Source organism: Lepidochelys kempii, chromosome 2 (assembly GCF_965140285.1).
Source record: "Lepidochelys kempii isolate rLepKem1 chromosome 2, rLepKem1.hap1, whole genome shotgun sequence".
NCBI lineage: Eukaryota > Metazoa > Chordata > Testudines > Cheloniidae > Lepidochelys > Lepidochelys kempii.
In genome coordinates, this window is record NC_136381.1 from 211,489,314 (window position 1) to 211,502,486 (window position 13,173).

Below are 13,173 nucleotides of genomic sequence, written 5' to 3' on the forward strand. Positions count from 1 at the left end.
CTATATTGCTTCCCCAAGCAGTCTTCCCAGTAAGAGTTCCATGTTAACGAGTTCTTTTGACTATATGCAAAATCCCCCGTCCAAGACAATTTTCCAATCCAAACGGGCCAGCTAGCACTACAGCAGAACTATGTAATCCATTCCCAGAGTGCAATATTATTTGTTTGAACCAGAGCAGCCAAAGGTCAAGATTGTAATGTTGATTAGAGATGAGACACCACTGAAACTTACTGTTTTTTCAAATAACCCAGGAGTATTAATAGCAGCACACGGTGTCAGAGTTTAAGGTCAGAAGGAACCATCAGATCATCTAGTCTGACCTCCCGTATATATTACGGGCTACAACCACCACCCTGCACCTGCACATTAAATCCAGCAGCTGAAATCAGACCAAAGTGTTAGAGTCCATAGGAAACCACACTATTACATGCCACAGATAGAGACTAGAAGTGACAGAGGTGCACCAATGCCCAAGGACCCTACAGTGGAAGGGAACTGGTTAAGTGACCTGTACCCAGATAATCCCAGCAAGTGACCTGAACTCCATATTGCAGAGGAAAATGAAAATACAGAGATATGATGGCATCATTACAAACTAGTTCTTGACAGTTAAAACCATGAAAAAAAAAACAAAGAAAGTACCACAGGAGATACAAAACTACACTAGCTTTCAGGTCTGCTTATGAGAAGTTAGAAATGATGGCTAATCCCCCCTGAAAAAAAGTGACGAATCCTCAGGCCTACAGCTACAACAGTTTTAATTCATTTAACATGAAACGTCCTGCTTAGCATATGCATACCTGTACAACAGTAAAGCTAGATCGACACTAGAAACTTCTGACAGTATAATAAAGTCAGATGAAGTGTCTAAAATATATATATTTTTAATACTGGCAAAACCTCTAGTGCAGATGCAGTTCACTGACAAAAAGAGTGCTTTTGCCAGAACAGTTTATTTTGCTCAAGAAACGTGTATAAAGTATTCTGGCAAAAACATTTTTTGCTGGCAGAAGCTGCATCTTCACTAGGTATATCTATACTAGCAAACCTTTTCTAGTGGTAATTTGATTATAAGTCTACACACTGGAGATTTTTCTATTCCTTACTACTAAATTGGGAAGAATCTCTAAATTGTGTCAATTAAAAAGTAATAAAAAAAGTGAAATATTTTCCTAAAACTTTACATATGAAAATTAACTTTAAAATTTTATATATTTCTCATGCACAGACACACACGCGCCCCTACCAACCTGTCTCCCCCTCCCCCCGACTGTGGAACTGCAGAGACCCTGCAGAATTCACTTTCAGAATATTTATGAAAAAATTCTTATCAGGCATTTAGGTATTTAAAAAACAGTTCTTCCTAGCCTACCAGAAGAGCAATCAGACAAGTATATTACAATGTAAATTAAGACTTCCAATACTAAACACTGAACCACAGCTAAGAGTAATTTTTAAACAGACTATGGGAATTATGCTCTATATCAGTAGTTCTCAACCTATTTACCGTTGTGGGCCACATATGCAGCTCTCTGTGTGTTATGTGGGCCACATCCGCACAACATATATACTACCTGTATGGCCCAGAAGATATCACATGGGCCACAGCTGTGTGCTGATTGGGCTGCAAGCAACCTGCACATTGAGAATCACTGTTCTATATGTACAAATTCAGAGCATTTTACTCATTCTACAGCCATATAATATATTTGTGAAACCCTGACTGTAAAGGGATCAGTGCAGAAATTACATAATGATAAGCAATTCTATAATCAACTGAAGTGAGTACTAGCCACAAGATTATCTAAGTTCACTTGCTATCTCCATCTTCACCTACATCATCGAGACTAGAAATTACCAGCATTAGATCAAGAGAGTTGAAAGTTCTCCAAAAATTTAATGTTGCAGAAAATTTGGATAACTATATAAAGTTTTACTACTAGAGTCTCAGACAACAAAGAACCCTAAAAAGCATACCTTTGGTAAACTGAGAGTAAATGGTCCTTTTTTCTGTCATACATGTTCTAAACAACGCTTTCTCAAATATAATTTCAAAATGATAGATAATCAAATGAAATCAAGTTCCATATTTAGAAAAGGCCTCAGATGGGAGATCTGGATACATCTATCTCAGTGGTTCTCAAACATTTGTACTGGTGACCCCTTTCACACAACAAGCCTCTGAGTGTGACCCCCTGTATAAATTAAAAACACTTTTTTATATATTTAAACACCATTATAAATGCTGGAGGCAAAGCAGGGCTTGGGGTGTTGCCTGAGAGCTCGCAACCCCCCAGGTAATAACCTCATGACCCTGAGGGGTCCCGACCTATCTATCTCCATATCATTTAAAAAAAATCACTTTTAAAATGTTAGTTTATTTTCTTACAATGTTAAACCCAGAAATATAAGCAAAAACACGCTCAATGCCCAGCACTACTAAATATAAGAAAATACGTGAGATAGAACACTTACCTGCAACACTGGTAATGGTAACTGGAACTCCTTGAACTTGAACACCTGCTGCACTGAGGCTGGCAACACTTACTGTTTGGAGGTTAGGCACTGAAGCAAGCTGGGCAGCATTCAGTGTGATTGGGGTACCAGCAACAGCCATTGGTGCAATCTGGGCAATAGTTGCGCCCCCACTTGAAGACACTGGGGTGATGGTTAGTTGCTGGGGTAACCCAGCATTCTGAACTTGCAAATTTGAAAGGCTTTGAAGATTCTGAACCTGCACAGTTTGCCAACTGATCTGCCCTGATGGTGTTAAAGTTGGAGCCCTGATGAGTACCTGAGTTGGACTCACTGCTTGCAGCTGAACATTTTGCAAAGGCTGTTGTTGGATGGTCTGAATAGTTTGCCCTGACTGGAGCTGAAACGACTGTGGAGAAATGGCTTGAATAATCTGCTGTTGCGGCTGTTGGATCTGTATTTGCTGTAGAATAGGCTGACCTACAATTTGCACCTGTTGAAGTGAACTTGACTGATCCTGCACATTTTGTAGTCCATTAGGCTGAAGCTGACTGGAGCTCTGAGCTTCTGATTCTGTGGCAGTTGTTTGAGGTTCTTCAGGAGTATGCTCTGAACTGCTGCCTGCTGTGCTTGCATACTGGCCTGCCTCTGCTGAGGTTACTAAAGTGTCACTGCTAGTCAGAGTTGTTGAGGCAGTGGTTGTACAAATGGAAGAAGAGGAAGGGGATTCTGGCATAGTACTAACAGAAGCAGTGGTGACAGGCGTGGATACTACCTGATTCCCATTGGAAACTCCACTATCAGCAGTCTGGCCAACCTGTCCAGAACCACCTCCTGTTGCCACATTGTTTATCACAGGCAATGCTAGAGTTACTCCTCCAATGTTTATAGGCAAGGTTGTTACAACCTGAGCCTGAGTACCTGGAATAGTCTGCAGTTGCAGTGGTATTGAAACACCAGGCCTAATTTGGACTGGAACTGTCTGATTTCCCAGGTTCTGAGCAATAATATTCCCCGAAGTGGTCCTATTTGCAGTTGTGAGGATAGCTTGATTATTCCCTGCAGGGATGAGCTGAATTTGACCCTGTAAATCTTGTAGAGCTGTAGCATTGGCAGGATTGATTTGAATTTGCTGACCTTCCGTTGTCTGAATCTGTGGGATCACTTGGTATTGGACACTACCACTTGGATTCTGTACTTGTACTACTTGAAACTGTCCAGGGTTAGTAGCAGAAGAATTGCCTGATTTAGTTTTTGAAGGAGATGTATTCCCATTGTTGCTGCCGGAAGGACTTGCTGTGCTTGATGCAACAGAAGATCCTTGTTGAGCAACATTGTTTTCTTTTGAAGCAGGAGGAGCAGCAGCAACAAGCTGCCATGCATTTGCATTTCCAGCAAGCTGAGTTGTTACTAATTCTAACTGTTGTGGTTGATTTTGAAGCTGCACCAAACCTTGGCTTGGATCTATAATAATCTGCTGTTGTCCAGTTGATTGATTCTCACCAGGAGTCCCAATTTTGCTGCAAGTGGCTGCCAGCAAAGCCAGAGGTGAAGGTTGAGAATCCTACCCATAAAGAGAGAAAACAGCAGCAAATTTAGAAGAGTGGGTGAGAGTTATTTCTGACAGTTCAACTATCAAAGTTTATTCAGGAAACACAAAAATGCTTAAGACGTTTTGGTACACAGAGAGATCATACAGTACTGAATGAGGAAGTACATTCTCAGATCCTCATATATGCTTGAAAAATAAGGCCCTTTATCACCAATAAATAAAACTACTGCCGAAGTGTTTCTTCCTCAATCCAGTCCTTTTTACAAAATTCTTCAATACACAGCAAGCAGTTTATCAGTTTAAAGTATAATCCACCCAGAAAACATGTCCAGGCAGTCAAGATTACCCTTCATGTTTCACCCACCCAAAAGAAAGACGCCTTGAATGGGAAATTCAGTTAACTGCACATTTCGTTTTAAACGCTAAGAGGTGTGCAATTCCCATTTTGTGTGCATGAGTTACCTGTGAGCCTCCAGTTTTATTTTTTTTATTATTGTTGTTCTCTGCCTCAGGAGATTTCTCTCCCTCTGTGGGCATAACTTCCTCCTTCTTTTGATCTGCAAAAAACATGAAGCATAACAGGTTAATTATTCACCTTTCTTTATACAAAAGGAAAACCTATTGGCACCTCCTCTTTGGTACCCAATCCCTTCGATTTTACCTCTCTGTGAAAACCATAATCCAAATCATTATGACAAAAGAGCCCGTCCCAAAAAACGTGGTTTGAAACCCAACCCATGGGGGCTGGAGAGTTAACACCCAGAAAGGGGAGGTTTGATTTCCTCTCCCAGACAGCAGGGGGGAAAACCCACCCACAACCCTCCTCCTGCCCCTAAAGCATCGACGGCCAGGCAGGAGGAGGGTTGTACAGGGAAGGAAAAGAGGAATGAAGGAGGGAAGGCTGTGCCCAGGAGGAAGGGTTAGGGGAGAAGAGGGGAATGGAGGAGGGAGGGAAAGAGGAGGGACGGAGAGCGGAGTGGGCAGGGTAGGAAGAGAAGAAAGGGGGGAAGAAGGAGGGCCAGAGGAGGACTGAAAGAGGGCGGGATAGAGGGGCATGGAGGGGAGAGCAGAGAAGAAAGGGGGATGAGGGATGGAGATGGAGCGGGCTGAAGGAGGGAGGGGGTTACATACCGCTCATCCCGCATTAATGCCCCGCTGAGGCGCCGCTCTGGGGGGGAGGAGGAGGCGGAGGAGGCGGAGGGTGGGGTGGGGGTAGCGGGGAGAAGGCCGGTCGCAGCCGGAGCTGGGAGGAGCGGGACGGCCTATTTTTCCACGAATGGCCGCCGCTGGGCTGTGGCGTAGCTGCCTCTCTCCGCCCGCCGCCGCCGCCTGCCCCTGAGCCCGGCGCCTGATTGACAGCTCAGAGCCAGCCGAGGGGGAAGGAGGGGCGGGGCCCAGAGAGGCCCAACTGACGCCCACTGAGCAGGAAACCGAGCCCAGCAGCCGACTCGGCCGCTCCTCTCCGACGGAGCTGGGCTCCTCGTAAATGGGCGGGGCTAGGCTCGGGCGGCGCGAGACAGCTAACGAGCCGAGCTCCGCGCGACCCAAGCTCAGAACAAGCCAAGTCAGGGGGCCCTCGCGCCGGGAGGGAGAGGGTGGGGCCAAGGCGGCGCGGGCTGCGGAGTAGGCGAGCTGAGCGAACCTTCGCCTGCAGTAGGGCTCCCCGAGCTGCCTGACAGCGCGAAGCGAGGCAGGGAAGGGGAGGAGCCAAGCCGGGGGTGGTGAGCGGCAAAGCGCCTCCGTCTCCAGCCGCCAGAACACTGATTGACAGCGCGCGCGAACAAGAAAAGGAGCACGTGGGCGGGCTCGCGCGGCTTGAGCCAACCAAACGGCAGCCAAGGACCTCACGCCCCCTGACTGACAGCGCGCTGGGCTGTAACCGCCAAGTCCCGACGCGGCTCTTCCCCATCTGCCCTTCAGTCACCCCGGGCTCAGCCCACCCCCAGCTCTGTGAGGGACCCGCTGCCCCCTGTATCGGTCTCTCTGAGGCCACTCCTCATCCCTCTGTGGGCCCAGCTGCCGAGACACTACAGGCTTCCCAGCGCCCCCGCTCTGCGCCCTGGCACCAGCCGGCAGCCCTTTGCCGGGGCAAACTGAGGTGCCTTTTCCCACCCCGCGTGGGTATTTCCCGCCCACGGCGGCGGGGTGGGGAGGGAAATGGGTTCTCCTTGCTGATTGGCCCAGGTACAGCGAGGAGCATGCCGGGATGTGTAGTTTCCGTTCTGCGCAGGCGCTGAGGGATGCCCTCGGGCAGGCCCCGGGAGAGGGTGGGCAGCGTCCCGCAGCTGGGTTGCGTCAGAGCTCCCCGCGGGAAGGTTGAGGGTTTCCAGGCGGGTCGAAGCGGAGGAGCTCCAGTCCTCAGGGTTTCCAAGGAGATGCCATTCAATCCCCTGTGGTGCCCACTGGGCGAGGCTTTAAGAGCCAGCCTTGGGCCTGAGCAGCTCCAGGTTGGATGAGCAGTTGAAACCGTCGCGCATCCTTCCTCATTACTTGGCTGCAAACCAGCTACCAAGTGGGGAACCGCTGCCCTATAGTCTTATGTCTGAGTAACCGCAGCCTCCGTGCCAGGCATCTCAAAGCACTTGACAAGCCACACCCGCGTTATTAATGGCCTGTTGCAACCTATACTGCTGATTTATGATAGCGCAAGTCCATGCTCAAGGGGCTATTGTCCTTATGCATTTCTCATACAAGAGGCTTGTGTCCCTTTTTTAAAATGTTGTAATGTATAAAGAAGACAGGAAACCCTTTTTTCTGTTTTTGTAAATCTGCTCATTTTCATTACCAGTTCAGACCTTGACAACACTATCTACTCCAAACAAAAGAGGAGCTGTGAAATTATGACACCAGAAGAGGCTGAAGATTGGGAATAGTCAGACTGAAGTTTAAGACACCAGTTATTAACATCTATTTAATATCAAAACCTAAGTATTTTTGAGAAATATCTTATTTGATAAATATCTATCAAACTTACCTCTCCATTAAGGTGTGAGAAAGCTACTAATACCCATCTGAGGCCTCCAACAAGTCTTCTAGAAAAAAGGAAAACCAGGCTTGCCACTAATGAGGTTTCTGAAGTGAAAAACACAGCAAAAAGAAACATCTTGTAGGCTTTCTTTAAGCATCATAAAGAATAAAAAAAGGACACAAACCCCATTTTAAAATTGCCCAGCCACTTCTAGGTTTTTCCAGCAGCACTGAGGAGCCTGTGTGGTGCAGCTAGAATGTTCAGAAAATGAAACTGCAAATGCTGAATAATTGCTAATTCACATGTGCAAATAGCAATATTCCACATTTTATAACTCAGCCAAATCTGGGTGGATTTTCATGGGAAAAGCACATGACATCATTGCCCCAAGAACTGTCCTCCCCTGCTGGATTTCAAGGTCCTGTTCCAAACCTTGGAGTTAGAACTGTTGACTAACAAACAGACAAAGGTTGCATAAAGGCTAGGCTGCAGGGGCAGGAATTATAATGAAAAACCTCCCTCTTTTTCACCTAACCTGTGTAAGCACTTTTGAAATTCCCACTAGGCCTCTCTCTCTATACTTTTTAAAATCAGGCCCCAAGTGTTCAATTCTGAAGGCCCTGCCAGCCCTATCCCTAACTGGGTGATAGGGGAGAGTGACATTGGAAGGCAGTGATGGACAGATGGTGGGAATTGAAATAAGGGTAGTTTCAGTAAGGTATAATTATTTGTATATTTACTTATTATACATGCTATAGTGGGCCCCAAATGGGCCCCTCACATAACTACTTAATACCCCTCTTCCTTTACTATATCCCATATTTCCCTCATGACCCAACTCCTTTCTCCAGCTCCTCCTCAAGTCTTCTGAGTCTTGTCTCTTTAGCCATTCAGATAAAAAGCATGGTCCTTACAAGACCCAGTGTGCAATCTTCCCCTGCCTGCTGAAAAAGAGCTTTAGGTGGGTCCAATTCCCACTGAACTCATTGTGATTTTTTATTTAAACGGGAGTTTGATCAACCCCTGTAGCATATATTTCTTGACACAGAAGTTATAGACAGCCACACTAATTGCTACTGGAAGAAATTAAAGAAAACATGGGAAATTGTACAATAAAGAATGGGGACAGAGAAAACAAAATACCCATCCCAGTTTTCATTCGTGCCCAGCCCTTTAACTGTTCTCTCTTCCATAGTTCCAGGGCTATGTTCCTTTTATTTTTTAAATTGTTCCCACTCTTCTGACCTTAGTTGAGTCCAATCTTAGTTATTTCATCTCTACTTCTGTCTTTCTTATCTATCCTAGTTTTTGTTTTCAATTTTGTTTTCTTTCTCTTAATGTTTTTCTCTGCTGGCTACTAAAATATCTCTTTTCCCCATCAGTTTATACTTTTTCCTTTTCCCCATCTTTCATCTCATCTCTCTCTGCCCTCAGTGTGACTCTTCCATCCAAATCCCCATTTCTCTCTTAAATTGCTTTTGCTGCTCCCAAATTACCACTTATGTCTTTGTAGGTTCCTTCTATCTTTCTCTCCTCTCACCTTCTGGTCTGCCCATGTACTCATGAACCTGACCCTTCTCACAGATACATTAGTCCAAATTTATAAAGGTATTTAGGTGTTGCTGTGTTCAGCGTTGCAAGTTCTAAGGCCTGATCTACACTACCGAGTTAGGTCGACATAAGGCAGTTTACATTGACCTAACTCTATAGATGTTTACATTACAATGGTGCTCCCACCAATGTAAGCTGGACACTACGTTGATCTAATAGCTCCACCTCTGCGAGAGGCGTAGAGCTTAGGTCAGTGTTGATGCTGCATTACTACCATTGCCTGTTGTCGGTCAGATACACAGGGCTGACAGCCCAGAGCCCAGACACTGGGGCTGACAGCCCAGAGCTGTGCCGCCGCCTCCCAGTGAGGAACTGGGGATGGGGGTGGGGAAGGAAAGCCCACACAGCCACTGCTCGGGCTCTCCTCCCCCCCAGTCCCTCACTGAGAGGCTGCCAGGCTCGGGATCTCCTTAACTCCCTTCCCAAATCCCTCACTGGGAGGCTGGCAGGCTTGGGTTCTCCTTCCCTTCCCACAGGCCCTCACTGGGAGGTAGCAGCAGGACTCCAGGGTCAGCCCCGGCAGGCACTCCAGGCTGTCAGCCCCGGAGCAGGGGGGCAGCTCCAGCTGTCAGTACCTCACAATGCCCCACTTCAGCCAGTAGAAGCACTCTTGGTGAGGAAGTGCACTGCCGACAGAAGGGGCTAGGGTGGACATAAAAAAATGCAGTAGTTACTGCGATGGCTCTATGTCGACCTAACTTAGGTCGACTTAATTTTGTAGTGTAGACAAGGCCTAAGTAATGATGCCCTAGCCTACACTTAAAATTTAGCTTGACTTAACTATGTCACTCAGGGGTGTGAAAAATTCACATTCCTGAGCACCGTAGTTAAGCCAACATAACCGTTTGTGTAGACGTGGCTAGGATGATGGAATTTTTTTTTTTTGTCAACCTAGATACCACCTCTCTAAAAGGTGGATTAACTATAGCAAGGGAAAAAACTTCTTCAGTCACTGTAGGAAGTGTCTACACTACTGCACTCTGGTGGCACAGCTGCAGTGCCATAGCTGTGCTGCAGTAGCATGTGTAGTGTAGATATGGCCTTAGATGGCTAAGTCCCATTTTCAAAAGTGACTTAGGAGCCTAACATCCTGTTTCCCTGAACACAGTAGGAATCAAACAACAGCAGACATGTCCTTTGCCCAAAATTCCAAGCCACTTTCAGCTAGCACGCAAACCAAAAATTTCTCCCTCTAGGCTTTCTTAGGCCATGCTTCATGCTCCCAGTGCTTGTTTTGGCTTTTACACACACAAACACACACACACACACATACTTTTTACACTTATCCTGAAAGAAAGGCCATTGTTACGCCCACCAACTTCAATAAGGTTAGCCAAATCCATAACACATTTAAAAATCTGGACCCTCGCCCCTTAAACCAAGAGGATGGGAGGTGGAAGAAAGCTGAACCTACAGTGATTAACTCCTCTCCTACCAGTTCCCAGAAGCACAGGCTGCACTTGGAGACTGAGAGCTGAGAAAAACGCAGCAGTGAGTAACAGGGGGAGATACTGAATGAGCTCTCAGTAGTTATAGTGGTCTTTACTGGAGGAAAATGAGGGGTACCTCCTGGAAGTGTCAAGTCCCCAAATATCGCAGATGTTGGAGGAGGACTCAAGATAGAATTTGCACCCCCAAGCTTTAGTAAAAAGACAAAGAAACAAAATGTCAATTGTAATCTCAGACTCTTTTGAAATAAAATTTCTGATTGGAGAGGTAGATGCCAGGTACTCTATCTGGATACAAATTCCAATTCATAAGAATGGCAATTTAGTAGTGGCCTCTGGATAAGGATAGTGATAGAGGATGTACAATAAAAATAATCAAAGAGGACACAAAAACTAGTAAAACAATAATAAATATGTAATTTCAACTACTCAGATTTAATTGATCATAGAATATCAGGGTTGGAAGGGACCTCAGGAGGTCATCTAGTCCAACCCCCTGCTCAAAGCAGGACCAATCCCCAACTAAATCATCCCAGCCAGGGCTTTGTCAAGCCTGACCTTGAAAACCTCAAAGGAAGGAGGTTCCACCACCTCCCTAGGTAACCCATTCCAGTGCTTCACCACCCTCCTAGTGAAAAAGTTTTTCCTAATATCCAACCTAAATCTCCCCTACTGCAACTTGAGACCATTCCTCTTTGTTCTGTCATCGGCTACCACTGAGAACAGCCTAGATCCATCCTCTTTGGAACCCGCTTTCAGGTAGTTGAAAGGGGCTATCAAATCCCCCCTCATTCTTCTCTTCTGCAGACTAAATAATCCCAGTTCCCTCATCTTCTCCTCATAAATCATGTGCTCCAGCCCGCTAGTCATTTTTGTTGCCCTCCACTGGACTCTTTCCAATTTTTCCACGTCCTTCTTGTAGTGTGGGGCCCAAAACTGAACACTACTCCAGATAAGGCCACACCAACGCCGAATAGAGGGGAATGATCACGTCCCTCCATCTGCTGGCAATGTTCCTACTTATACAGCCCAAAATGCCATTAGCCTTCTTGGCAACAAGAGCACACTGTTGACTCATATCCAGCTTCTCGTCCACTGTAACCCCTGGGTCCTTTTCTGCAGAACTGCTGCCTAATCACTCGGTCCCTAGTCTGTAGCAGTGCATGGGATTCTTCCATCCTAAGTACAGGACTCTGCACTTGTCCTTGTTGAATCTCATCAGATTTCTTTTGGCCCAATCTTCTAATTTGTCTAGGTCCTTCTTATCCTATCCCTACCCACCAGCGTATCTACCACTTTTCCCAGTTTAGTCATCTGCAAACTTGCTGAGGGTGCAATCCATGCCATCAAATGTTTATTCAGGACACAGTTTGGAGAAGCATGTTCCTGACACCATAAAGAATTGCTTCTAGGAATATCTGGCTTTGCCGGTGCACAAGAGACTTAGCCCTAAGTAACAAACAAGATTTGGTTTAAGAAGTCATTGCAACTGAGTGACTAAGTAAGAATAACCATAAGATAATAAAGGATTAGTAAAGTGATCCTAATTTTAGAAAGTTTAAAAAAAACCAAAATCCCAGTTTTAAAAATGAAACTGAAGACAAAAATTAAGAAAGTAAAATGCTTAGCATCGGATTGGAATCTATATATGTAAGCATGCCATGCTAGAATGACAGGGTGCATGTGTACTCCAAAACCAAGAAACAAGCAGAAAAGAAGGGAAACAATGTTGGTTAAAGAGTTTATTCAAGTAAAAAAAGTATCAGTAAAAAAGTAAAAATTCAGCCCAAGTGATACCAATAGGTAGAGACAAACTGTGTCAGGTAAATTATATAATGGAAGCTGGGAAGTCTATGATAGAATTTGAAAAGAAAATATCTAAAGACAAATACATTCTTTGGTTATATATGCAATCAGAAGCCTGCAAGAGTCAAGGGATCCACTAAGCTACTTGGAATAAAAGGACAGTAAAGCAAAGGAAGAATCTGTTTAGCTTCTCTGCAGGCTTCACCATGTAGGACAAGGAGGAAAACACCTACCCAAGAGCTACTTGTTGCAGATAACGAAGATAAGGCACTGCCAGTGCTTGAAGTAGTAAATGAGGTGGTGGTGGAATAAATTGACAATTTAAACTGCAATAAATAACTAGGAATAAATAGATAGATGAGGTAATCTCTTTTATTGGACTAATTTCTTTGGTGAGAAAGACAAGCTTCCAAGCTTACACAGAGCTCTTTTTCTGATCTGTGTAAGCTTGAAAGCTTCTCTCTCTCACCAACAGAAGTTGGTCCAATAAAAGATATTACCTCACCCACCTTGTCTTTCTAAAATTCTGGGACAACACGGCTACAACAACACTGCATACTAGGAATGGGTGGCGTTTATCCAAGAGTTATGAAGGAATGTACAAATGAAATTGCTGAGCTGCTAACAAAAAGTGAGCCTTAATTCAGGAACAGGAAAATTTGCTAAAATGTTTAAAAATAGAGTTGACATCAAAATTCACTTGGTAGGATAGGGACAAAGCAGAACAACTTATCTGAGAGAAAACTGTGCCTTATCAGCCCTTTAGAATTCTATGTGGGTCTGACAAAGTTCTGCTAAGAGGCTGGTAAGTAGTCATGATTATAGGGACTATCAAGATTAGAAACTAGTTAAGAGAGTCATAACAAAGAATGGTTTCAGAGTAGCAGCCGTGTTAGTCTGTATTCGCAAAAAGAAAAGGAGGACTTGTGGCACCTTAGAGACTAACAAATTTATTTGAGTATAAGCTTTTGTGAGCTACAGCTCACTTCATCGGATGCATAAAGTGGAAAATAGTGAGGATGTTTTTATACACACAGACCATGAAAAAGTGGGTGTTTATCACTACAAAAGGTTTTCTCTCCCCCCACCCCGCTCTCCTGCTGGTACTAGCTTATCTAAAGTGATCTCTCCTTACAATGTGTATGATAATCAAGGTGGGCCATTTCCAGCACAAATCCAGGGTTTAACAAGAACGTCTGAGGAACGGAGGGGGTGGGGTGGGGGGGGAGGAAGGAATAAACAAGGGGAAATAGGTTACTTTTTATAATGACTCAACCACTCCCAGTCTCTATTCAAGCCTAAATTAATTGTAT

The 13,173-nt window shown here is 44.9% G+C and overlaps 1 protein-coding gene across 1 annotated transcript in view; it reads right to left on the reverse strand.

Annotated features, from left to right (window-relative positions):
* The window catches only part of SP4 (Sp4 transcription factor), a 50,997-nt gene extending 45,609 nt beyond the window's left edge, over window positions 1–5,388 (reverse strand). Inside the window, exons 1-3 of the mRNA XM_073333750.2 lie at window positions 5,159–5,388; window positions 4,490–4,584; window positions 2,476–4,039 (exon numbers count right to left, since the gene is read on the reverse strand). Of these exons, the coding sequence (XP_073189851.1) occupies window positions 2,476–4,039; window positions 4,490–4,584; window positions 5,159–5,165 (1,666 nt within the window). The 5' untranslated portion in view covers window positions 5,166–5,388. The remainder of the gene's footprint in view (window positions 1–2,475; window positions 4,040–4,489; window positions 4,585–5,158) is intronic.
* Window positions 5,389–13,173: the final 7,785 nt, after the last annotated feature.